Genomic DNA, 27,890 nt, shown 5'->3' with positions numbered 1-27,890 from the left:
ACATGGAATTCGGCATGCAGTTGTGCTTCAAACAGTAGTGAAATAAAGCTTTCAGTCTGGGAACTAAGTCCTCAATATGTGACCTATACCATTCTATGGTGACTTGTGCGGGGGGAAAGCCCTGATAGCCATTTCTATTTCTTTTTCCCTTATGTCCGCTTCCAGAACATCCCTATCCTAAGCAGACAGGACCGGGATGTTCAAGGATGACAGCAATGCGTCTAGATGTTGCTTGTCGTACTCTGGAATAGGAGTATACAAGGCCTTGTAATACTCCACGAAGGTGTCCATAATGTCCACTGGGTTTGTGACAATGTCTCCTCTACAGTTTTTGATACACGGTATATTCGTCTGTATTCTCTGATCAGCCACTAGCATAGCCAGTAACTTACCATTCTTATCACCCTGCTCAAAAATGGATTCAGTGCTCTTTGTCCTAGACGTGTTTGTTAGGTCAGTACAGTGCAGAGCCAGTATGCTTCGTGCCTCTAACAAGTTGTTGTAGGTCGTATCAGACTTATCATTTGCATTACATATATTTAGAGGGCAGGGACAGTTAACCCTTAGCACCACATCCCTATTAGATAGGAAAAAGAAAGAAGGGGGTTGGGGTAAGGTTACCCCTGGGACTTTTAAGGTGCTTATCAATATTAAATTGGATCAATGCAGTAGATCAAAAAAGGGAAATAATAATGTATGCAAAATGCCAAACTGTCTAAAATTAATCTTTTAATTCAAAATCTTTAATAGTTACAAGTATCACCAAGACATCTAAAAACAAGCAAAATTTCTATCAATCTAAATTAGTCAATAGTGAATAGGATGTTTAAATAAACCACTTTATGGATACCACTCTCAACATGTTTCGTTCAACTCATGAGCTTCATCAGGAGTTTTTTGGTACAAGTGTGGCATACTATAGATAAGAGAAAGAAAAAAGAATATACAAAAATTTCAAAAAGAAAAAATATTAAATAACAATAATAATGAAAAACAAAAGTTGATTGCATAAAAGAAAAAATGAATATTATTACATAAATGAAAAACAAATATCTCAGGTTATAAAACCCATAATTAAACAATCTAAACAATTTAAACAAATAAATTGTGATCATTGTATTGTATGTGTTTGTACATTGACTTCTATGTCCACAATTAATAAGAAAAACATACCAATATAAACATAGAAAAGAATTAAATCATCAAGAGTGGGATTTGCTTACCGAGCCCAATTAAGTTTGAAGAAAAATAGTAGACAACTAGATTGTAGGTATAAACAGAGTTAAGTGGTTCAAATTCACAGGTAAATTGGATGCGTCTCACCCGCCTAGGACCTCCCAAACCATTTTGGTCCACAGAGGGGCCAAAGTGTAGAGTAAGATAGCTGAAAGCTAAATATTAGAAAGGAAAGCAGATTATTAGCAAATTATTTCTGAGTTGTTCATGAGGAAAAGAATGGGCAATTATCATAAAAGATTAAGGGTTAAGTTTACCTTTGGGTTGAATCAAGGAGTAATTGTTCAGGGCTGATATAGCCTTATAAACAAAATCAAAGAAGAGCTATGCTCAAGTATCTCCACTGGGTGGCACTCCAAACTAGCAACCCTTATATGTCAGACAAGGAGATCCATGTTCAGACAGCCCCAATAAGCTATAAAAGATGATAATAAAAAAACACTAATGTAAAAAACCTTTCTAATTGCACTAGTTGAATCACCAGCAGTAAGTGAACCTGAACTGGTGAGTAAATTCGATTACCTGAATGATGAGGTGGATGTGTACGGAGGGGGAGAAAGTCATACACCTCCCCTTGCAGCCTCAGAGCCACTGTCAGAAGATAGTGGCCATAGAGCCGCACTATATATGTCCCTCCACTCCGGCGGCGTCTGACGTCACCACCGGGATGCGGACGTAGCATGAGGTCCTCCCATAGGTCCATGTGGCCAATAGCAGGCAAGGGAGCGAAGCCGGATTCCATCCCTGCTCCGCCCGCCAACGTAGACATGTCGGTTCTCTGGCGCTCACAGCGCTGACGGAACTCCCGGGCGCATGCGCCGGTCACGGGCGAACTCCGCTCGAGCCCGCCCATCAAGCAGGCGCATAGAGACAAGGCATGCAGCGTGAAAAACAAAAACGAACGCGCATGTGCCGGTTCTCACCTACCAGAGACAGAATAGGCAGTGCTTCAATCAGGGAGCCCGTGTCGGCCATCTTGACTAAGGGAAAGGAATAGGGAAAAAGAATATATATACGTAGAAAAAATATAAATGTCTCAAAATTACTGAATGTTTAGTAAACATAATAGTAATATGATCCCAAGGATCAGCAATTTAATAGAGTATATTTAGCAAAATCCTAGAGCTTGATAAATTAAATTAGTATATAGAATTCCTAATAGGGAAATGTTGACTTATGTTAATTCAAATTGCTAGTTTGGCCAAAACCAGCCAATGCACCTTAAGGGGAGTCTGATACCTCTAGGGCCCCCAGGGGTGGGTGATTGATTACTCACTCCAATCCCTAAGTGCCCGTAGCGTCCGTGTGGACCAAGAAAGAAGGAAAAAAAGAGGACCTTATTAGGCGGGGGAGACAACAATTGTCCAATAATTTAATCATAACTGGATTTTTTAAAAAAGGATATTCAATTACCATATGTAACGGGCTTGGGAAAAAAATACCACTGTATATGATGACAACCAGGAAAAAACCACGCAAATATAAACACAGCATGAAAAAAACAAAAAAAATAATAAAAGAATACAAAAAATGTATACTAAAATTGTGTATCATGAAATCTTAACAAGCCTGGGTAGAAAACCAAAACCAATATATCTGGTGGATTAAAGCTCTAAAGGAATGGTTTGAAACTAAACGCATCATTAAGGCCTGGAGGTTTCAAAGCTGACAGGGTGTGTATCCAACGGGTCTCACGTTGCAAGAGTATCTTATCGTAATCACCCCCACGGTCCCCTGGGGGGACATGTTCCAAAGCATAAAAATGCATTTTGTTGCTATCGAAGTTATGATGTAGATCTATGTGTCGGCTGATTGGCGTCTCCATTTTTTTCTTTAGAATCAGAGATACATGGTCTCTGATCCTACAGAAGAAGGGGCGTTTGGTTTTGCCCACATAAAACCCTTGGCACTCACAGATCATAATGTATACAATCCCAATGGATTGACATGTAACAGAGAACCCTGGTTTAAAATAACGGCCATTGGGGAGTGTAATGCCTCTCGCAGAATAAATAAATCTGCAAAAATGGCATTTATGGCAGGGTCTACACCCCTTTCTGGATTCTGTCACTGATTGTACACAAGTGTCATAATGACTATGTACCAACGTGTCCTTCAAAGATCTAGACCACCTGAATGTGATCTCCGGGTAAGATTTTAAGTGCTTGGATATTTTCTCATCCCCCATTAAGAGATACCAGTACTTTTGGATGATATCACGTACTTGTTTTTGTTGGCCAGAAAATCTGGTAATTAATCTGACACTTGAATCTGCCTTGCTGGGTCTCGCTTGATGTATAAGTAGGGATCTCTTTTGGTTCTTGGCTTTTGAGTAAGCCTTCTTCAAGCATTTTTTACTATAGCCTCGTTGGCGTAAACGAGACTGTAGCAATTTTGCTTGATATTCAAAATCTGATTCAGTACTGCAATTGCGCCTTATCCTAAGATATTGCCCATACGGTAAATTGTTTATGAGGGGGGCGGGGTGTGAGCTAGTGGCATGTAGTACTGAATTACCGGCCGATGGCTTTCGGTATAAGGTAGTTCCAATGTTTCCTTCCTCATCCACTAGTACTTGAACGTCTAGAAAGGTCTACTGATGTTGGCTCATTTCAAACGTGAATTTCAAATTATATTTGTTGACTTTCAGGCTTTCTAGGAAGGAAAAAAGATTAGGTTTACTACCCTGCCAGATAAAGAAAATGTCGTTGATGAATCGTTTCCATACTAAAATATGCTCAAAAAACGCCTGCATATCTTCTCTGTAAAATAACTTCCGCTCCCATCCCCCCAGATACAGGTTGGCATAGGCTGGGGCACATTTGGTCCCCATAGCCACTCCCTGTATCTGGAGGTAATGGGAGCCCCCGAACAAAAAAACGTTATTGGACAAGATGAAGAAAAGGAGATCCAAGATGAATCGATTATAATCCACCGAGGCGTCTGGATCTTCGGATAGGAAGCCCCCCACAACCTCCACCCCCAAGTCATGAGGGATGGAGTTGTAGAGGGCCTCCACATCCAGGGCCACCAGCCAAGAGTCAGGGGGTATGGAAACGCCATCTAGTACACGGAGGAGATCCCCCGTGTCCTGAAGATAGGAAGTAAGACCTTCCACCTGGGGTCTTAAAAAATCATCCACCAGTTTACTTGCCTTCTCAGTGAGGGATCCATTTCCCGATACAATGGGTCTACCCGGAGGTTTTTTGGAAGTGCGTATAGAGTAGGGGTTCGGGGCGCACTTACATTGAGGAATTCCCAAGTATTTTTTGTTATTAGACCTTTGTGATACGCTGTACCTATCAGATGCTTGTATCTGGTGGTTATTAAGGCAAGATAACTGGGGGAGACTCTTCGATACCATTGGCTGTTTTTTACTATGGCCAATACCATAGCTTCATAGTGGTTTTTGTCCATAATGACCAAGTTGCCTCCCTTATCAGAAGGCTTGATCACAATGTCTTTGTTGTTTTGTAAAAGTTTGAGGGCCTCTAATTGGGCAGTAGTTAAATTTGATCTAGATATATCCTTCCATTTTGTTTGGGTGATCTCATTAGTAACCTGTTTGGTGAACGCCCAAACATTGGGGTTCCCCTGAAGAGTCGGGAAAATGCGAGATTTTGGCTTGTACTCCCTCGGTTTGGACAGGAGACAAGGAAGGGAAGTAGGAACGGGGGATGGAGGTAAGGGAGGAGGGGGGTCCGCATCGGCTAGAAGAGAGTCTGCCTCCAACAGGTCACTCTCCTCCAAGCCTCCCTCCTCCCATAGCTCCATCAACTCCTCCAACGCTTTTATATCTGCAATGGTCATATCACGCCATGCAGGATCCTTAAGAGACTGGTCATTCAGAGATAGAGCCGGTTTATCGTATATTATTTTGAACATCAACCTTCTAGAAAAAAGGTTAATATCTTTGATCAATTCAAATTGGTCGACCCTTTGTGTGGGACAAAAGGTCAAACCAAGTTTGAGAATTGATACTTGTTCAGCTGAAAGGGTGTAGGAGGATAAATTTATCACTTCGAAGTTGTTCTCGGCCCTTTCGAATTCGATGCCTCTAGGGTCGCCGCTCTTTTCGAGTCCGTCACTGGTTGTCCGTCTATGTTTATATTGGTATGTTTTTCTTATTAATTGTGGACATAGAAGTCAATGTACAAACACATACAATACAATGATCACAATTTATTTGTTTAAATTGTTTAGATTGTTTAATTATGGGTTTTTTAACCTGAGATATTTGTTTTTCATTTATGTAATAATATTCATTTTTTCTTGTATGCAATCAACTTTTGTTTTTCATTATTATTGTTATTTAATATTTTTTCTTTTTGAAATTTTATCTTTAAACGTTTTTGAATTATCTGATTTGTATATTCTTTTTTCTTTCTCTTATCTATAGTATGCCACACTTGTACCAAAAAACTCCTGATGAAGCTCATGAGTTGAGCGAAACATGTTGAGAGTGGTATCCATAAAGTTGTTTATTTAAACATCCTATTCACTATTGACTAATTTAGATTGATAGAAATTTTGCTTGTTTTTAGATGTCTTGGTGATACTTGTAACTATTAAAGATTTTGAATTAAAAGATTAATTTTAGACAGTTTGGCATTTTGCATACATTATTATTTCCCTTTTTTGATCTATTGCATTGATCCAATTTAATATTGATAAGCACCTTAAAAGTCCCAGGGGTAACCTTACCCCAACCCCCTTCTTATCATTTGCATGTGCAAGTTCGCAAGTCATTTCCCTTTCCTGCAGTTCTTGTTCCTTTTTATTATAAGTCCTACGCACCTGTTTAATGGCTGAAATATAATGTCCCCGCATACAGGCTTTAAACGCATCCCATACTGTAACTGGGTTGGCTGACCCTTCATTATCCTTCCAGTAACCCGTGAAATGTGGTGCTACCTGGGATGTCACCCCTTCCACCTCCAACCAACCTGGGTTCAACCTCCAAGCCCCTTTCCTGCAGGCCGAGGGAATACCAATGTGCACCAATAATGGCGTATGATCTGAAAGGCCACCTGCTAAATAATTAGCTCCTCCCACTAACTGTAACATAGGTGCGTTAGCAAAGGCCATATCTATCTGTGAGGATGACCTATGTATTTTGGATAAATGTGAGTAGCTTACAGTATCAGGGTTCTTCCACCGCCACAGTTCTGTCAGGGAGACCGTAGCCGCCCAGGTAGAAAGATCGGCAGATGCCACCCTGTGCACATTAGACAAATCTAGAGTAGTAGAGAGAATGGCATTAAAATATCCTGCTATAATAAGAGGCAGATGCATGTACGGGGCTAATTTGCCCAAGAGATCATATAGGATCTGGACCTGAAAAGGTTGAGGTATATAGACATTGACTAAAACCATCTTACACGTGCTGATATCAGCTATGACAATTAGGAACCGGCCTCCCGGATCTGAGATCACATGATGTATGGCACAGGGAACTGCCTTACTAATCAGAATTGAGATCCCCCTGGAATAGGTAGAGTACGTTGCGTGCAGTGCCCATTGTATCCAGGCTCTAAGTAAGGACAGCACCCTGCTCCCATCCAGGTGGGTCTCTTGTAAAAACACCACGTGCGGGGTGACCGCCTTTAGGTATTGGAACATCAAGGCTCGACGGAATTTGTCATTTAGGCCTCTTACGTTCCAAGATACTAGATTAACTGTTGACCCTGCCATACAACATATTGCAATCCATTATACATTACACATAGTACCATCATGTTACTTAGAGAATAAACCTGTAGACTACATAACTCATATATATACCGAAGTACTTGACTATTTATGGGTTTAAAGTGGAAAGCTGCACTGACCAAAGAAAAAACTCCCAAAACCCCCATAACTCTCTGCTGCTGTGTAATAAACCAACACAAACAGTACACACAGCTTTTTCCCCAAAACCTTCCAAAAAAAGTCCTGGAAAACGTGGCCATAGAAAAATTGAAAAAGAAAAAATGTAAAAAGAGAGAGCAAGAGAGCTCTCCTAAGGTCTCTTAGTTCGAAGACATAGCGTCCGTGCCTTTCAAGCTCCATGCCTCTGGTACGGATACTCTTCCATTCCTCCACAACAAATATGTGTCCCCCTTCTTCCTTCAATAAGTTTGCAGCTCCCGTATAAGGCATTTGTTTAAGGGACCATCGGGCACAATTATCTCTTAGCGAGGAGTCTGTGAGAATATAAACGTGTATGCGTGGCAGAGCGCATAGCAAAAATCCCCCAAACCCCCCCCCCCAAACCTGACACAGGAAAAAAGAAAAAACGTACCCCTCCGAGCAATGTTAACAGGTGTAGGATAACCATAACATCTTCAGCCAGCGGTCTGCGGCCCTTTCACTCACAAACTGTCGATCCAGTCACTGGCTTCCAGAGGTGTATCAAAGAAGCGCACGGTGCCTTTGTATGGAATCCTCAGTCTGCTAGGGTATAGCATACTGTACTTGATTTCTTTCTCCCGCAAACGGCGTCTCACCTCTTTGAACGATCTGCATCTTTTCTGCACCTCAGCCGAGAAATCTGGAAAAAACAGTAATTTCGTATTTTCATAAGGCAGTTCCGTGTGCTTCCGAGCTTCAGCCAAAATCATGTCCCTGTCGCGAAAATTGAGGAACCAGATTAGGAACGGTCGCGGTGGGGCCCCTTCAGGACGACGGCCTGTTGGCACTCTGTGGGCTCTTTCTACCACATACGTGGGTGGCATGTCAGGCAAATTCAGTACATTTTAAACAGCGATTCCGCAAATATTGCTGAGTGGGGACCCTCCTCACCTTCCGGTAGACCCACCATGCGGATGTTATTGCGTCGTTGTCTGTTCTCAGCGTCATCTACTTTATTGACCAGCGTGTGTACCAGGGACTGCAGTTCAGTTATCTCTGAGGAATGAGAACTCTGCTGGTCTTCCACAGTACTTATGCGACCCTCAGCTTCAGAAAGTCATCCCCTTTTTTTATCCAAGTCATGGCGTATGAGGGTGCATTCAGATGCCAGGTGCTCCACCTTTACTATAAGCATAGTTTTAAACCCCTCTATGGCTGCCAGGATGGGTTTAGTGATCGCCTCCGGTGTTGCTTCTAGTAGTGCAGGCGACAGGGGGCTTCTATCTTCTCCGTTGGGGGCGCCATCACCACAGGAGACTGCACAGGGCTCTGCTCCTTCCTCCCCCCACGTTGTGCTCCGGAGTTAGAGCCTAAGATGGCGCCCGGAGAGCCGGCGACCCGCCCCCTACCCGACTTCAGTGTCTTTGTGGCGGCTTGTGCTTTCCCCCGGCCCCTCGCCGACATAATTTTTGCACCACGGAGTTCAGGGTGAGTCGGGGAGTCGAGGGGTGTCCTTCCAGTGAAGAAACGAGGATGGAAAACGGGCGTATAGACAGGATTAGCATGGAGCTCTTCAGGCACACGTCCTCTTCAGCTCACATCACATCCACGCCCCCGCTGCGAACATTATTGATTCAGATCAGACGGGGTTTATGTCTGGTAGGGCTACAGATGTGAATTTAAGGAGATTATATACTAATATTCATGCTTTGCATCCTAACATAGGGTCTAGGGTTATTGCTGCTCTAGATATATATAGAGAAGGCTTTTGATACTTTGGAGTGGCCCTTTTTGTGGGAGGTGCTCCACAGAGTGGGCTTTCCAATGGTATTTATAAAATGGTTGCAAGTCTTATATAGAAATCTAACAGCTGCAGTGAAGATGGGGGGAGGATTGTCCACAGTTTTTGCACTGTTTAGGGGAACCCGGCAGGGCTGCCCTCTCCCTTCCGACCCTCTTTGCTATTGCTATGGAGCCTGTGGCGGAGGCTTTACGCACCTCCCCTAATATTAAGGGATTGCGGATTGGTTGGTTGGAGGAAAGGGTAGCCTTATATGCAGATGACCTTTTACTATTTTTAAATGATGCTGGACCCTCTCTCCAAGGGGCTTTGAAGATATTGGACTCTTTTTTCATAGTCACAGGGTTGAAGGTAAATTGGAGTGAGTCCTTGCTGTTTCCAATAGCTATGGAGGCCCGGAGTACAGCTTTGTATGATATTCCACTGCAGTGGGTGGAGAAGTTCAGATACTTAGGCGTTGTAATTTCCCGCCAAGCTTCTGAATTCATTTCTCTAAATTTGACGCCGATTTTGGGAGAGATTGGGTCAAAATTGAAAGTATGGAAGTCTCTACCATTGTCTTTATTAGGATGTATTCATCTTCTAAAAATTAAAATTATACCCAAATTTATGTATTTTTTTAGACACTCTCCTCAGTGGCTTCCTATGTCCTTTTTTACAAAATTAAACAAAATTTTTTCATCTTTCTGATGGGGATCGAAGAATCCAAGGTACAAATTAACTACTTTGATGTACCCTTGTGAGCAGGGTGGACTAGCTTTCCCGGATTTGTATAGATAATTTTTAGCCACTCAGTTAGTTACGGCCGCACAGTGCCTGAATCCTGATATATATAACTCCTCCACTAGATTGGAAGCAGCAGTAGTAGGCTCTGTGGATGCCCTGAAGGCTCTTTTATTTAGGGGCCGTAGGGCACCATATCAGTTGACCCCTTCAATGCTTATTACTATTCGAGCTTGGGAGGCTGGTCTTAGATGTGAGCATTATCCCAAGGGTGCTTTTTCTCCAAATGTTCCTTTATTGTTTAATCCTACTCTTCCTCCATTTTTTAAAGCACCAGAACCTATTGCATGGACTAAGTATAATATTAAACTACTTTCTCAAGTGATTACTGATCGGAAACTATCTACTTTCTCTACACTTACTTCCACTTTTATTGTTCCAAGTTCCCATCTATTTAGATATTTTCAGCTTCTTCATACCTTTCAGGCACAGTTTCCACAAGATAGTTTAATGATTAGACAATCTACTTTAGAACTAGTACTTAGGTCTGAGTGTCTGAATAAGTCCACCTCGAGATTGTATTCTCATCCTATATTAATTCCTATCCTGCCATTAGAGGCTCTCAGAGCGAAGTGGGTGCGAGATATACCAGATTTAGATATGGAGGATTGGAAGGGTGTGTGGGATTTCCCTCTGCGATCTTTGATATTTTTAGAGATCGTATGATTCAATATAAATTGATACATAAAGCATATATTACGCCACATAGACTTAAAAAGATAAATCCTGTGTGTTCTTCAGAGTGTTGGCGATGTGGCACAAATCAGGGGGATTTTACACATTTTTTCTGGACTTGCCCATATATAGCTATCTTTTGGGTGGAAGTCTTAGATCTATTAAACACTATCACTTCTGCTCCCTTACCGGTTTTAATGTCTGTTTGTTTACTGGGCCTGGTAGAGACTATTCTTCCCACAGTGTCTGAGCGAGTGTTCGCTAATATAACATTATTTTACGCAAGAAAAGCTATTGCGCTTCATTGGAAGAAACCTTGGTCCCCTAAGCTTTCATACTGGAAACAATTGGTAAATAATAATCTTCCATTGTATAGAGATACTTATATGAATAGGGGCTGTCCTAGTAAATATGATAAAGTGTGGGCACGGTGGCTGGACAAACCGTATACAGCATTGAACGCCCATGAGGATCATTGTATGCTACTATATGAGAAACGTCAGGGGTTATTGGGGAAAACAGGAATTAATGTTTACTTTAAAAATTGTTTGCTTTTTTATTTTTATTTTTATTTTTATATTTTTCCTCTTTTTTATTTTTTTTTCCTCTGTGGATTAATAATTACTACTGGATTTTGAAATTGTATTATTATATTTTTGGTTCAGTGTGTATGATGTTTTGTTGTGTTTTGGTTTGTTTGTTTGTTATGAAATTTAATAAAAAGATTCATTAAAAATATATATATATATATATGATTATTTTACTTAATTACATTTTATACATCATTTTGAATTTCATTGTTGTGTCTTTGTTAGCTCTGTTGATGGAGGTATTTCATAGCCCCCCGAAACACATTGGCTTTCTGTCAAAATGTTTTTTCCTACCTTGGAATGAATATCTATCCAAATGATCAGCTTTTGGTGTGGCACTTCAATCTCGGCTTTTCTCAAACACAAACCAATGAGACAGTGAAGCCCTTTTGGCATGGAGAGTCTGCTGGCCCCAAGAATCCAGAGATCTCATTTGAATAATTTTATACCCCTTATAACATTAGGATTACCATAAGCCACCCTTCCAAATTTCCTTTCCACTTCTAGCACAATGATGGCATTAATTAAAGGTAATCTTAGTATCATGACAGACTGTCTTGTTTTCTGCATTCAGCATTGAAGATAACTTCACAGTGTTGTCAAATAAAGGAAGAAAATATATTTTTGTAAGTTTTATTGTAATTTTGCTTAATTTCTGTTTATAGACCAGGCTGGCTCTACATAAACATCTGACTAAGACTTTGGCTGCTCGCTTTCTTCCGAGCCATCTGACGCCGACGGCGGTCTGCACTCTTCCTAGTCCTCTTACTCTGCGCCCTACCACAGCTGCTGCCCTCTTCCAAACCCCTCTTCTGGGACCAGCTCTTTTCCGGAGTCCAACAGCTGCTATTCGACCTTCTCCAGCACCCATAATGTTTGCTCCATACTAGCCTGGCCCCATGTATAATAGGACTGCAGAGGAACTAGTACAGAGGTGAAACTATATTGATCGCAAGACCACCACCTCCAGGGAGTACAAAATTCTATATAATTGTCGCTTCGCTCATGACCCAAAGCACATTTGCCATCTTGGATATGGGAGCTAGCTTTCCAAGCCATAAAGTCAACAGACAAGGATGGATAGCCATAGTTGCTCATGTCAGACTGTGTGAACAGATGGTGCAGAGGAAGTGAGTTTCCACATCTACCACAAGCACTGGCGTCAGGAGACAGTGTCTTTGGAGAAATAAACCACAATCCCTCTGTTCTGAGATGGCGGAGAACTGATAGCAATAACATTGATTTAGTGGACATGGCTTGGGATGAAAAACTGGAGAATTTAAGAAAAAAACTCAAACATGACCAAGATCCCTATTTAATAGGTAATACAATGTCAGCGACTATGCTGGTGCAGACACACAGTGTTATTTGTATCTTGATGAGCATAAGGCATGATACAGCTTGGTTATCCCCAGGTGTGGTAAAGAGAGGTGCCTTCATATAAAGCAGATGTCTAGTTGTGATAGTGAACAAGTCTTTATTCAGATATTTAAAGATATTTAAATAGAAATGAAATAAATCCAGGGATGAATACAATCAAGAAGTAGATGAACTGAAAAAAAAGATATAAAATACTATGGGTGTAGCACAAATTTGGGGGAACAAAGGTGCCAATAGCAATGCACACTTTTCGTTTGTAAAGCTTGAAAGCTCTTCTCTTATTTGCAGATTCTGACAACTCCTATTAACATTTTTGTAGCCAAAACCATTTCATTCCATTTATTCAAATAATTTTTTTAAATGAAACAATTCATCAGAGATAAATAAAATGGTCATAATCCACCATGGTGTTATTGCACTGCATATAGACTTTTGCCCCCAGAAGCTATAACCCGGTTATCTCCTTCTGTCACTGGGATTTATAAAAGTGCCAGTTTAAAGAACTGATGGTACTTCTGCACAGCCACCTATCAAACCTGCCCAGTAGAATTAATCTAAAAGGTGTGATCAATTGCTGTTTGGAAATATCTACAGTTTTTAAGCTGGCCATACAAGTTACAATCTAAAAACAGTGTATGTTAAGCCAAAAGATTGAATAGCGCAGAGAAGGAATAGAACCCCTGTCAGTTTTTTAACAGTCTATAGGGCTCCCTTAGAGAGATCTTTCCTCGCTTTCTGTTCTAAAGACCTTCTATTAGACAGGAAGTGAGGAAAAATTTGACAGAGGCTCTAGCCTTCCTCTAGTACTAAAAGACTGGAGAGTTGCCATCAGTACCTGTCTGGTAAAACAATGTCAGCAGGACACGGAGTGAGAGTAAATCTCATGGAGCCCCAGATAGCAGTAAAAAATTGACAGGGAATTGAACCCTTCCCTGCTCAATCCATTACATTTTTAGCTTGACATACATGTTAAAAACAACTAGATAGTGCTAACCTAACTGATTGGATATTAAAAGAATGGTTTGTGAAGACAGGTGTTCACAATGCATAGTCGTTGAAGAAATATAATGTTTTTTTATTGACACGTAAAGCCCAATATAATGCAAAAATATACCCTCAAAAAAGCTGCTAGAAAGTCCTGCACAGCAAATGGATTAAAACTTTTTTTTAGTGTGTCTGTGTCATTATGTCTGAAGTTATAGATAATTAGTTCCAACCCTACTTGACAGCAATGGTCATGTTTACTCATTTGGGCCATTACTGGTATATCATATCTAAACTATCATTTCCTATTTGCCTAGTGTATTGGGTGCCTCCAATGCTTGACCCCATAGTTTTTTATCACAGGCTGCGCTCTTGCTCTAACTGCACCACTGCCCCTGGTGTTAAAATTGGACATTAGCTAAAGAATTAAAAAAGTTTATTCAAAGGGTGTTATCTGCTGCTGCCTCTCTTTTAGTTTTACAGGGCCGGAATCAAAGACTTGTGCAATATAGAATGGTAAGTAAAGAAGATGCACTAGCAGAAAGTATGTTTTTCAAGTGTAATAAAACATAATATGTTGAGGATCAAACCATACAAAACTGGATAAGGTAAAATTAAGTCTTATACTTTTAATGGTAGGTACACTAAAAATTATTTGCTGTTTAATGAACTGTTGCAGCAACCATAGAAAAAGTAGATTTTTATTTCTAAAGGAGTTTTCTAAACCCAGTATAAGAAAAACAGTTAAGCCCCCAAAAAGGAGACACAATGTTGTAATCATACTTATACAGTAATATTAGCATGCTTTAGAAGTCCCCCTTCCAAATTAAAATTGAAGATGGTATCTACAACAACCATTGAAATGCTTAATTTCTAAACGGCACTGGTAAATTGTTAATTGATATATGACTAGTTTCTATAGGCAACACCTATTCCTCCTTCTATTTGTATATACATGTAGGTTTACACATATAATCTTTTCCATATGCATATAAATATAAAGAAACCTAAATCGACCAATTTTTACCTATACTACTTTTGGCCAAGAGGGCAGTCAGAGCTGTTTGTTCATTCAGCCAGCTGGCTAAACTAAACAAATAAAACAAACAGCTTACTCTATCCACACAAATGAGGTGGATGGGGGAATCCCCCTTTCCCTGCCAGTGACAACAGGACCTGGCATTGTCAGAATACACTGATCAGCAGCTGCAGCCACTGAATAACAAAGGTTTTCCAAATTGTCAGTTTGTCAACAGTCATTCTAATGATCGACGTCTGTCGAACAGGGACTCCACACACTGATCAAAATTCAGTTGGTCCATGCTGAACCGGTCAATTTTCAATCTGTCTATGGCCAGCCTTATGCTTAGTACAATCTGTCTATGATCAGCCTTAGGCCTATTACATTGGCTGGTTCAATAGAAATGGGCGGACATTCGGCCCCTGTGTAGGGCAGCCAGTTCTGACAGAAGTCGGCCGTTCAGCCAGTTTCTGTCTTAGGGTCATGACTGAAAAAGGTCTGATGACTGGCTTCCAATCACGCTCTTAGCCAATGGCTAAGAGCGCTGACCAGAGTGTTCTGGCAGGGGTATCCCCCTGTCATGACACAATAGCTCAGCAGGGAAGATCACTGTACTAACATTAGACTGATTGTTAGTACAGCAGCTCCGATATGAGCTGTCAGTTTTAGTGTGTACTAGGCTTTAGGTATGCCATAGATAGATATCTCCATTTATACAAGTTACTCCAGCACAAGGACCCACTGCAATGCTAACCTAAAGCTAACAGTGGAACATGTGCAGTGTTTTGAAACTTACTTCTACACGAAAGCAGAGAAGAGATTCAAGCCCAATTGGATCGAGTTTCTTCTCCATTTTAGAGAATTTTACTGTGCAGTAGCAAGCACCTCTCTCCTCCAGTGGTAACCATATTGGCCTTTTAGCAGTTCAGAAATGTCCCATTAATTCCAAACAATGCTTGAAACTGGGAGCTTAAGTTAACACCACTGAACCTTCTATGACCAATTAACTTGCAAAATTAGAGAGGCGTTGTAGGACAGCTGACCCTTTTGCCATTTAGCAGCCCTCCCCTATCCCTTGAAGCCTGTTGAAGCTTGAAGCCTGTTGATGCAGCATGGACAAAGATCAAAGTAAGGTCATAATGTGGTCCACTGCAACTCAAATGCTCCTGTGAATAAACTCTGAATGTCCATACATTCAAAACCCATAACATTTTTGGCATAGTTATTCAGTTATAGGATTTTATTCCTTAATAATAAGTGTCCAAGGCAGCCTCCACGTTGGCCCCTCTTTGGGATAGAAGATACTGCAAACACAAAAAAAGACAGGAGTGTCTCTAAGACTACCAGTAAAACATACTTTTAACAAGCAAAGTGGGCAGTGCTCCCCTTTAGATGTGGCTATTAAAGCAGAAATCTTTAATGATGGTAGGCAGGCTTAAGAGACTGTCTGAAGCCAAAACTTAAAAGAAACTTGACATGTTTCAGAGCAATTCTTGCTCCCTCTTCAGGAGTAACAAAGTTGGAGTATTTTATCTGTACTATCCACATCTGAGGGTGCGCACTATCCACTTTGGGTGTTTAAAGTATGTTTTACTGGTAGTCTTGGAGGCACCCCTGCCAATGCTTGTGCTTACAATGAACTCTGAATTATCATAAATGCATCTTAAATTGAGCTCAAATGCAAAGGGAATGCACCTGAAAGCACACTACTGTGCTGGACACAAACCAAAAGCCAGTCAACACGGGCCCTAACAAACCCGTGAGCAAGAAGACCTCTTCTGGCTAGTCACCTTGTTGATGACCTGAAGAAAGTAGATGTTGAATTGGGTGTGGATCCAACTCTATTTTATAGTGTGTTCACTGTCCTCATATGCAGATTAAAAACAATATTTTTTCCAATGCAATCATCCCACTTGTGCAAACCATAAAAAAAAAAAAAAATTGCAAATGGTAGGATTTATAAGGTGCTCCCATCTACAACACTTATCTTTAAAAAGAGATTTATGTATTATCCTAAAAATCCAAGATCCTAAAGAAAATTTGAAAAAAGAAAGGAATGATGTTCCATTTTTAAACATTAACACTCCACATTTATTGACCTTAAGGCATGCAAGTGGAGCAAAGACCTCCACCCAGATGAGCAAATGTAATCACATGTCAACATAGACATAGGACTTAAAGTAACTGTAGTGTTGTCAAATTGTTCGAAATGAGTCTAGTAAAACATAAAAGGCACTTTCTGCTGTGTGTACGATTTCACATGTGTATAATGCCATAGGGCAATATGTGGTGGAGTGTAGTAGATCATACTCAATCTTTCATAAACATTGTCACTTTGAGGGAGATTTACTAACACTGGAGCAGCCAAAATCTGGAGCAGTTGTGTATGACAGCTATCAATTTCTATCTTTCATTTTCAAAGTGTAACTGAATATGCTGAACATAGAAGCTGATTAGTTACTTGGCACAACTGCTCCAGGACTCTTTTCCAGTTTTAGTAAGCTCCCTCTTACAGCCTTTTATTTTTGTATTCCACCAGCACAATGACCATATATCAATATTATTATATTTAAGAAAAACTTTTAAAAAACAAGAGTTTATATAGAGCAGGGGTTTCCAAACGTTTCAGTATGAGGGCCACAATGTATATTTCACAAATATTCGTGGGCCAAAAAAAATCCCCACTAGAGTCCACTCTTACATCATGGTGTCCACCAGAGTCCCCCCTTACATCATGGTGCCTGTTGGGGTCTTCTCTTTCATCATGGTGCCGCCCATTAGATTCCCCCTTACATCATGGTGCCCATCCTATTCCCCACTTCACCAAGGTCCCCATCAGTATTTCCTCTTATATCAGGGTTCCCATCAGAGTCCCCCCTTACATCATTGGGCCCATTAGAGCCCCCTTACATCATGGTGCCCATCAGATTCCCACCTTCTATCATGGTGCCCAACAAATTACCCCTTTTATCAGGCTCACCATCAGTACCCCCCCCACACACACACACACACCAGGGTCCATATCCCCCCTTACATCATGTACTTACATAGGCAGCTTTTGCTGACTTTAATCTACAATCAATGCACACTGAGATTACACCAAGGACCCTAGCTGTGGGCTGGATGTGACCAGTGGGCCATAGTTTGGAGACCCCTGTTATAGAATATATTTGCTGTTAATAACTGAGTACAGTCTAGTAGATTTACAGTATATTCCATTCAGGGTGACAAAATCCAAATGAAGTCTTTGCACATTTATAAAGTAAAGCTCAGTTCCTCAGACGGTGATACAGTAGTTTAAACCAGTTGAGGAATTTCATAAATCTTAATAAAATCAGTATGCAAATAACCAGACATTTATGCAAAGAGATAAATATGCTTAAAATACCAGGGTTTCAATATTTTCAGTAACAATGTTTAAAAATCAAATAATTGCTATTTGTTGAGATTTGGGCTCCTATGGGTGCCATGAACCCAGTTAAGTTTGCTATCTTTTCAACTGTTGTTTTTAGGGAGCTAGTGCGGAGCTAGGTTTGGCACATGATTGCTATCTGACCATGCCAGTGCTTGCTGTCAGTAATTGTAACATAAGCAAAACTTCAAAATGATAGGGAAGCTGGAAATACTACTGTTTTGTGCCAAGTAATTAAACCTCATTGCTGAGTGGGTTACTGTTCACCAGTCTGTCACTTAATGAGCCCATGCATGATATGGTCAGCATGTTTGGAAACATCTAGATGAACTGGTAAATTGTATAGCTCCTTGTACTGGCCAGGCTCCCATTGCTACATGTATATAATAAGCACATACTGCAGCTGTCAGTCCTTGGTACATCTGGCTAGGACATATTTCACTCCCAGAATGATGTGCTGATGCATCAGTAATGCTGCTTATTGATGTTTTTTGTCCGATCTAATTTTGATTCAGTTACAGATGATAAAAAGAAAATATTCAACAGAATAGGGGTTGATTTACTAAAACTGGAGAGTGCAAAATCTGGTGCATAGAAATCAGCTTGCAGTTTTTTTTTGTCAAAGCCTAATTGAACAAGCTGAAGTTAGAAGCTGATTGGCCACAATGCACAGCTGCACCAGTTTTTGCACTCTCCAGTTTTAGTAAATCAACCCCATCATCCCTATTCACAAAATTGAACTTGCTTAATTCAAATCATTTGTCATTCCAAAAATATCACCTACGTGATGCAACAGATTTTGCCCACTCTGTTGCCAAACACTCTCTGTGATCATTTATGCTAAATAACATCTCTTATTAAACACCATCCGCCAAGAAAATCTATTGATATTTACCACGTTATTGGTCATTTATAAAAGAAAATTATATGAGTTATGTGAATCTTTGTCAGATTGAATGGAAGACTCCAACTATGGCCAGTCGAATTCTCTACGTGGCATTCCTCTGCTTTGCATGAGTATACAGCGTGCAGTTTCTACATCCACAATTACTAATAAAGTACAAGGCAGGTTTAAAGACTGACAATGAATAGGCAAAGTCAAAAAGTAATCCCGGGGCTGAACATGGAATCTGCCAAAGCAGAGCACTTTATATAGTAAGGCTTAATCTCAGAGAATGTTAGTCTTAGTTTTGTGTCTCAGATATATATGAGCATAGTATGTCAAATATGAGAAAAGTTCTGAACTGTATACAGTTGGAAAAAATGTTAAAACTAGCCCAGCTATGGATGGAGTTGCAGAAGAACGGTGATCCATGTAATGGGTAACTTAGTATGGTTCATGTATATGCAATCAATCTTGACACTGAAGCTATCAGCCGTCTTAAAGGTAAACTATCCCCTGTGCTTATGTTAAACCTCAAAGCCTTTCTATGTGCCAGGCAGTGTCCCTATACCTTGCTGGGCATGTTATGGTTTTGTGTCCCTTTGTTAGTGGTCTCAAATGTTCTGCATAAAGCACAATGATTTATTGGACTGTAGAGTTTACCATCAGTTGGGTGATTAATGCTTCCAAGAAATACAGATCATCACCTCCCACCCAGTCTGCCAAAATGTGTAATCTCTGTCTTGGCTTAGTGGTGGCATGGATTTCATCCTGCTACAGAACAAAGGAAGCCACAATTTCTCACTTTTTCTTTCCAATGGCTCTACAAATAAATGTATTTGCAAATCAAATGTTCTGTAGCTGGACTATTCAAACTATTCAGCAAAGCTGTTTGGGTGACCTGTTCCTTCCCCTCTTCCTTCCAGACTTAGGCGACTGTTTATTGAATATTTTTGGATGTACCCAACCAAATGGAGATATAAATAAAGTAAATATTTGATAAGAAATCTGCGTGCATATCTGGTGTTTTATAGGAGATACAATTAGCTTTATGTACTGTACTACTATGTTGCATTGTAATTTTTTACATTGTTTGTTTTTATTGCTTGTAGTTTATTATTTATATGCAGACACATGCTCCCACTAATGACATTCTTTATTTCATGAGTGAAGCCATTATTGTCCTGCTTCTGAAAATACTTTTTGTCTGGCTGTCAAGCTAAATCTTTAGCTATAACAGTTTTTTAGAGCCTTAAGCTGGCCATAAATGGTTTGAATCTCAGCCGATTCACCAGGGACCGACCAAGTTTCTAACCATCTATGGACAAGATGATTGTACCCAAGTCGATCCATCGATCAACTTGCCTACAACCATCATGTCGGATTTTTATATGCGATTATTGCCAGCAGCTGTGTCACACTGGCTGTGTTGATGGGAGAATTAAATGATTTTTAACATCATCTATGACCTGCCTTACCAGACAATTAGGCAGCAAGCACATTTAAACCTTTTAGTCTACATTCTTGTCCTAGGACAGGGACTTAAAAAATATTGAAGTCAAAAGATCTTTAGAAGCTGGTCAATAATGGCAACCTTTATATTTCTGTCCTGACACTTTTCCTTTGAGGAAAGTTACATTTATCCTTACAAAAATCCTATTGTATTCAGTCAGGTTTGACCTGACCCATGGATGTGCACAGAGGAGCAGTGCAGGGCTGTTATTGTGCAGCCCTACAAAGCATGAAGTAAAACCTGCACCTGTACTGAGCAAATATGGCTTTACGCATATGTGCACTGAGATACAAGTACAGGTTCAGGCATTCCCGGCAATAGAAGCTCGGTTTTTGGGTCAATCTCTAAGGCTCATGCTCTTCAAAAAGCATGACAATGTTGTTTTTCTCACCTATACATTGGCTTTGGCGAGGTGATTATAATGAAGGTATGTATCTGCAAAAACTTTGCTAAAACTCCATCCCTGTATACAGTATTTTATCGATTATGGAGTGGTTAAATCCCCTGCAAGGTTTTTTTTTTTTTCTAGCCATTTATTTCCCTTTGTGGAGATTTCTCTTCACATCCTGTCCTGTAGACAAAGCAGAAAGGGAAAGAAAATCTCTCCAAATTGAGTATATGTTTGGGGAGGGGTAAAGATGTGGGGGTAGTTGCCGAGGCTATCCCATACACATAGGTACCCGAAGGAATTTAAATGGACTTTCTCGGTACCGATATAACCACAAATTGATTAAAAATACAAAATGTTATTCTGTAACAATATATAGACAATGTCTTAAAAACACAACAATGTATATAGAGACAATTTGTAAAATAGTACACTATACACCACATGGGAACTAACTCATAGCAGGTTTCCCCGGTACAGTTTCTGTTCAGGTGGGGTGTAAATATTCCTCTACCGGTTTCGTGGTAAAACCGCTTCTTCAGGAGGATGAAATGGTCTATAAGGAAACAGTATATTAAAGAAAATATACAAAGAAATACACAAATTGTACAAAAAGATCATTCAGAAGGCATAGTAATAGTAAAATAGATACGGGAAGATCTGCTCACCCAAATGGACCAGGCACGGCTAGCAGCGCATTCCCACAGATCCCCCCCCCCGGCGGACAAGGGGGAGTGTAAAAAAACATCACTAATTAGAATAAATAATTGAATCAAGTATAAATGATAAATGTTTATTAATTTTTATCTCAAGTTGTATGAATACTGATAGGTGAAGATTTGTAGTGATGGGAAACCAGAGGAAGGTGCATGTGTGGTTTGAGGTGGAGTAAAAAAGATTGGCAAGAAGGAAGAGGAAGGGAGGGGGGGAGAGGAGGAAGGAAGGGGGGAAATGGGAGGATGGGGGGATGGGGGAAAGGAAGGGGGAGGGAGGAGGGGGGAAGGGGGAGAAAAAGGTTGTCAAGAAGAAAAAGGAAGGGAGGGGGGGAGAGGAGGAAGGAAGGAGGGAAAAAGGGGGGGAGGGGTTGGAGAAAGGAAAAAGGGGGGGAGAAGGGGGGAAGGGAAGGAAAGAGGGACCAGGGAAGGAAGGGGAGAGGGGGGGGGAAAGGGAAGGGAATTGGGAGGACAGAGAATAGGGAAGGAAAGAACATTGCCAGCCTTAAAGATAGTTAGGAGATCACCACAATACATGCTGAATGGAATCTCATCAAATTACGGGTATACTAAAGAAGACAATTGCTCAGGCTGTGTTGATAAGAGGACTGATGGGCTCAGATATATGTGTATATCATCCTGGATAGATGTCCAGGGAAACTGAAAGTCAATAGCTATTATAGTTGTGACGAGTCCCTTGAAATAGGGATACTGGCTGCAGGAAAAACAAGGTACATAAAAGAGGCTGTGTAAGCAGACAATAAGGAAGCAGGTAGCAGGGTATCTTTAAGGCTGGCAATGTTCTTTCCTTCCCTATTCTCTGTCCTCCCAATTCCCTTCCCTTTCCCCCCCTTCCCCCCCTCCCTCTCCCCTTCCTTCCCTGGTCCCTCTTTCCCCCCCCTCTCCCCCCCTTTTTCCTTCCCCCCCGCCCTTTTCCCTCCTTCCTTCCTCCTCTCCCCCCCTCCTTTCCTCTTTCTTCTTGCCAACCTTTTTCTCCCCCTCCCCGCCTCCTCTCCCCCATCCTCCCTTTTCCCCCCTTCCTTCCTCCTCTCCCCCCCTCCCTTCCTCTTCCTTCTTGCCAATCTTTTTTACTCCACCTGAAACCACACATGCACCTTCCTCTGGTTTCCCATCACTACAAATCTTCACGTATCAGTATTCATACAACTTGAGATAAAAATTAATAAATATTTATCATTTATACTCGATTCAATTATTTATTCCAATTAGTAAAGGTTTTTTGCACTCCCCCTTGTCCACCGGGGGGGAATCTGTGGGAATCTGCTGCTAGCCGTGCCTGGTCCATTTGGGTGAGCAGATCTTCCCGTATCTATTTTACTATTACTATGCCTTCTGAATGATCTTTTTGTACAATTTGTGTAGAGGAATATTTACACCCCACCTGAACAGAAACTGTATCGGGGAAACCTGCTATGAGTTAGTTCCCGTGTGGTGTATAGTGTACTATTTTACAAATTGTCTCTATGTAGATTGTTGTGTTTTTAAGACATTGTCTATATATTGTTACAAAATAAAATTTTGCATTTTTAATCAATTTGTGGTTATATCAGTACCGAGAAAGTCCATTTAAATTCCTTCGGGTACCTATGTGTATGGGATAGCCTCGGCAACTACCCCCACATCTTTACCCCTCCCCAAACATATACATCATTCTGGACGATGGTACTTCTTTATCGTTATCAACTCAATACTATGTGAGGCCATACTCAAGGTTTAAATATCTCCAAATTGAGTAAAATTCATTCTTCCCTCTTAAGTTGTCTTAGGTATGATTTAACCACCTAAGGCTGGGTTCACACTAGCTGCGGCCTTGACTCACAGCAGTAGGTTCGTTGCGTCCCTGTTCTCCATTTCAGGTGCGAATCAGGTCTGAATTTTTGCCTGAATTCGGACCTGAAACAGAGCCAAAGATGCACAGGATCCTTTTCCAGTGTGGTACATGGCCGCCCCGGAGGTGTTTGAACCGGCTCCATTTGAGCTGGTCATACTCTCCTGTCATGCGAATTGGATACGGTGAGACCTCTAGCTATGCTGGGAACTCAGCCTGCTCTCCTCCAGTGATCAGACTTGTCCTGGCATGCCCCAACTGCACAGCCATTCACTGGGAAGCTCGGTGTGCTGCCGCTTCTCCTCTCCACAGCTCTTATGCAGCTGAGAGCAGAGAGAATGTGATCACTTTTTAAAAAAAAAAAGAAAAAAAGATGTTTATAATTTTTTTTCTATCTATACAAAAAATGTTGCCTTTCATTTCTATTTTAAACCGAATGGGTTATTTTACAAGGTAATCATTTACAATCACTTAAAAGAGAAGTATGGGAATGCAAAAATAGGTAGTACATGATACCCTCATACTTGTATTGCATTTCTTTCTTTCCCTTTAGTTTTTGCAGAATAGTCTTTTGAAGTGTGTAGAATCAGCCTCTAACGCAGCCTTTCTCAACCTTTTCAACACAGAGGAACCCTTGAAATAGTTCTCCAGTCTCGGGGAACCCCTGCTAAAAATGAGAAATCTACAACTCATGATACATTAGTGTGATGGTCAGCGGGAAGAATGGTCCTTACACTTGTGGTTATTGGGAAGAATTACCTCCTTACAGATAGCTAAAAAGATCAGTGGTGTCGGTGGGAACTTATCCGAGAGGCAGAAATGGCCCAATGCTGAAGGAACCTCTAGCAACCTCTGGAGGAACCCTGGTTGAGAATCACCGCTCTAACGGTTCTCTCTTAGTTCAAAAGTTTCCAAAAAGTTTCCAAGGGGTGGACACAGCTCCACAATCCAGCCACGCCTGTGGGTGTGCCTGGTGAAGAGGTGCACACCCAGGCTGCTATCTAGAATGAGCACATTCTTCACGTGCCTCTGTTTCCATGGCAGCATGTCCCCAGCTAAAACCTGGAAGCAGAGACCGTGTGATACAAGCAGTGAAGTCCTCACCTTTCTCTGGCTGTTATCTGCAAGCTCTCCTCTGCAAGACTCTGTTATATCAGAAGAGGAGACATGGTAAGGAGCATCCCCTGTACTCCTATACAGTCCCATCTTCCCCATCCCCTGTACTCCTATACATTCCCATCATCCCCATCCCCTGTACTCCTATACAGTCCCATCATCCCCATCCCCTGTACTCCTATACAGTCCCATCATCCCCATCCCCTATACTCCTATACAATCCCCTCATCCCCATACCCTGTACTCCTATACAATCCCATCATCCCAATCCCCTGTACTCCTATACAGTCCCATCATCCCCATCCCCTGTACTCCTATACAATCCCATCATCCCAGTCCCCTGTACTCATATACACTCCCATCATCCCCATCCCCTGTACTCCTATACAATCCCATCATCCCCTGTATTCCTCTACAGTCCCATCATCCCCATCCACGGTACTCCTATACAGTCCCATCATCCCCATCCCCTGTACTCCTATACAATCCCATCATCCCCATCCCCTGTACTCCTATACAGTCCCATCATCCTCATCACCTGTACAGCATGTGATGACTCTGTATGGCATGTGATGGCACTGTACGGCATGTGATGACTCTGTACGGCATGTGATGGCACTGTACGGCATGTGATCCTGTAATACTCTATTTACAATGAAGGAAACATTCTTACTATAGGGGTACTAGGTAATACACCAATTATGGGGGAGCAAAGCTCTGTCCATGTCGGAGGAGCTCTGGGCTTTAGTATGAAAATATAAGTAGATGGGAATGAAAGGTTTCATTGTCTCATATAAAAATCCAGATAGTCAATAAAAGGATTCATTCACAATGTTAGCTCTGATTTTATTTAATTTTACTATACCAGTAATGCATGGAATGCCTGTGTGCTGTCACATGCATATGTGCAGTTGGCGGCTGGTGCTCAAAATTTTTGGGGGTGGCGCAAACAAACTGAAAAATACTGAAACCCCCCCATCAATTGCAGCCTCACTGTGGCCATTAAATGCAGTGACTGTGCCCATCAATTAAAGCCACTGTGCCCATCAAACGCAGCCATTGTGCCCATCATATGCAGACACATGTGCCCATCATATGCAGCCACTTGTGCCCATCAATTAAAGCCACTGTGCCCATCAAACGCAGCCATTGTGCCCATCATATGCAGCCACATGTGCCCATCATATGCAGCCACTTGTGCCCATCAAACGCAGCCACTATGCCCATCAAAGGCAGCCACTTGTGCCCATCATATGCAGCCACTTGTGCTCATCAAATGCAGCCACTTGTGCCCATCAAATGCAGCCACTTGTTCCCATCATATGCAGCCACTTGTGCCTAGTATATGTAGCCACTTGTGCCCATCAAATGCAGCCACTTGTGCCCACCATATGCAGCCACTGTACCCATCATATGCAGCCACGTGTGCCAATCAAATGCAGCTACTTGTGCCCATCAAATGCAGCCACTTGTGCCCATCAAATACCGCCACTTGTGCCCATCAAATGAAGCTACTTGTGTCCATCATATGAAGCCACTGTGCCCATCAAATACAGCCACTTGTGTCCATCATATGCAGTAACCTGTGCTCATCATATGCAGCCACTTGCCCATCAAATGCAGCCACTTGTGCTCAGTATATGCAGCCAGTGAGCCCACTGACCCCCCACTCGCGGGGTTTGCGGCTCTGGCAGCATCCCTCCCCGCACACGGCTCTAGCATTGCCCCTGTGCGGATCGCGGCTCTGGCACCCCCCCCCATGCACGGCTCTGACAGAGCCGAGGGGACTTACCGCAGAACAGCAGCAGCTCCTCTCAAGGCGACGGCGAACTCTGGTCCAGCGCGTGTCTCCTCGTTCCTCTTCTTAAGCGCCAGGCATCCAATAGGGTGGCCTGGCACTTTGGCCAATCAGGAAGCAGGTCTGATGTCCTGCCTCCTAATTAGCAGGAAATAGCAAAAATGAATTCGCTATCGTCACACAATTGGGTGGAATCAGGGTGCACTCTCTGCGCCCTGAGCCCATCCTATTTTGAAGCCTATTAGAGCCTCTGGCTCTATTTAGGTGCTTCAAAATGTACCACCCCCTCCCGCCCCCGCCATAGGAATCCATGCGGCTGGCGTCCTGAAAGGGGCCAGGCGCATGGACAGGGGTGCAGCGCCCGTGCGCCCACAGTGCACGGGCTGCCACTACATATGTGTATTCTGCTTTACAAATATATTGTTTTCACTCTGGTAGATAGTAATATGTAGAGGGAATTTATATACACAGTACTATCAGTGACTTCTACCTAATCACTGAGGTGCTGATATCTCTGCCGATTCTTCTGACCATCGGAACATGCTTCAAAGGAGGGAGAAGGGAGGGGGGAGCAGCTACGCTCTGTAAAGTCTCGGGAACAAGCAGAGAGCCGACATCAATCAAGCAAAATTACAGGAAAGTGGGTGGATCCAGACTCCAGAGCCAGACTATTGTCGTTGTTACACTGTATGAAAGTCTGTAGACCCTCCCACAGGTATTTAGCTTGATTTTAACAGAAACGGGGCACTTCTCAGAGGAGAGGAAAGATTTGTAGATATCAGCAGCTCACACAGAATAGATGCAAGCAAAAAAAAGGAAACCTATACTTCTCTTTTAAAGCAGGGCTCAAAATTTCAAGTCCTAAGCCACTAGCCAGGCCATAAAAGTTACTCGCCACCGGTTGCCCCACCCAACCCCTCCCCTGCCTACCCCTATGTCCGCCCCTAAACACGCCCTCGTAAATTATCTCATAAAATTACACTGTTAAATGTTTTATGCAGAATTGCAGTTCCAAAAATAAATATTAACAACAACTTTACCAATATAAACATAAAGCATATCAGTACCCATCAGCGCAGCCTCACCGTGCCCATTAAATGCAGCTTTACGGTGCCCATGAATGCAGCCTCACTGTGCCCATCATTTCAGCCTACTGTGCCCATCAAATGCAGGTTTACGGTGCCCATGAATGCAGCCTCACTGTGCCCATCAGTGCACTCTCACTGTGCCCATCATTGCAGCCTCACCGTGCCCATCAATTGCAGCTTTATGGTGCCCATGAATGCAGCCTTACTGTGCCCATGAATGCAGCCTCACTGTGCCCATGAATGCAGCCTCACTGTGCCCATGAATGCAGCCTCACTCTGCCCACGAATGCAGCCTCACTGTGCCCATAAATGCAGCTCTCTGTGCCCATCAATGCAGCCTCACTGTGCCCATGAATGCAGCCTCACTGTTCCCATGAATGCAGCTCACTGTGCCCATCATTGCAGCTCACTGTGCCCATGAATGCAGCCTCACTGTGCCCATGAATGCAGCCTCACTGTGCCCATAAATGCAGCCTCACTGTGCCCATGAATGCAGCCTCACTGCCCATCATCAATACAGACTCACCATGGATGATGTATCACATACACAGTGGGTATCTCCCGCTGTGTGTCACAGAGCTGGGTCTGTGTTCGGCGGCACTGTAACAAGGTCCCACCCCCCTAGACTGGCTCGTGTGATAGACAAAACACAGATTCAATCAGTGTTCCACGATATACTATCGCACGAGCCAGTGTCTAGGGGGCGGGACCTTGTAACAGCACCGCCGCCGAACACAGACCCAGCTCCATGACACACAGAGATACTCGCTGTGTGTGTGATACACAAGAGAAGGAAGAGAGGGAGGTGAGCACTGAAGCCTCAGCACA

The 27,890-nt window shown here is 42.1% G+C and overlaps 1 protein-coding gene across 2 annotated transcripts in view; it reads left to right on the top strand.

The window, feature by feature from the left end:
* The window catches only part of ZNF385C (zinc finger protein 385C), a 798,047-nt gene extending 778,443 nt beyond the window's left edge, over positions 1-19,604 (top strand). For both annotated transcript variants that reach the window (XM_073606093.1, XM_073606094.1), the window contains one exon: positions 11,583-19,604. In XM_073606093.1, coding sequence (XP_073462194.1) covers positions 11,583-11,807 — 225 coding nt within the window. In that variant the 3' untranslated portion in view covers positions 11,808-19,604. The remainder of the gene's footprint in view (positions 1-11,582) is intronic.
* The last annotated feature ends 8,286 nt before the right edge of the window (positions 19,605-27,890 follow it).

The sequence above is a fragment of the Aquarana catesbeiana genome, linkage group LG12 (genome assembly GCF_042186555.1).
Source record: "Aquarana catesbeiana isolate 2022-GZ linkage group LG12, ASM4218655v1, whole genome shotgun sequence".
NCBI classification, from domain to species: Eukaryota; Metazoa; Chordata; class Amphibia; order Anura; family Ranidae; genus Aquarana; species Aquarana catesbeiana.
The sequence above is the reverse complement of the archived record's forward strand: the minus strand, read 5'-3'. Positions and strand labels throughout refer to the sequence as shown.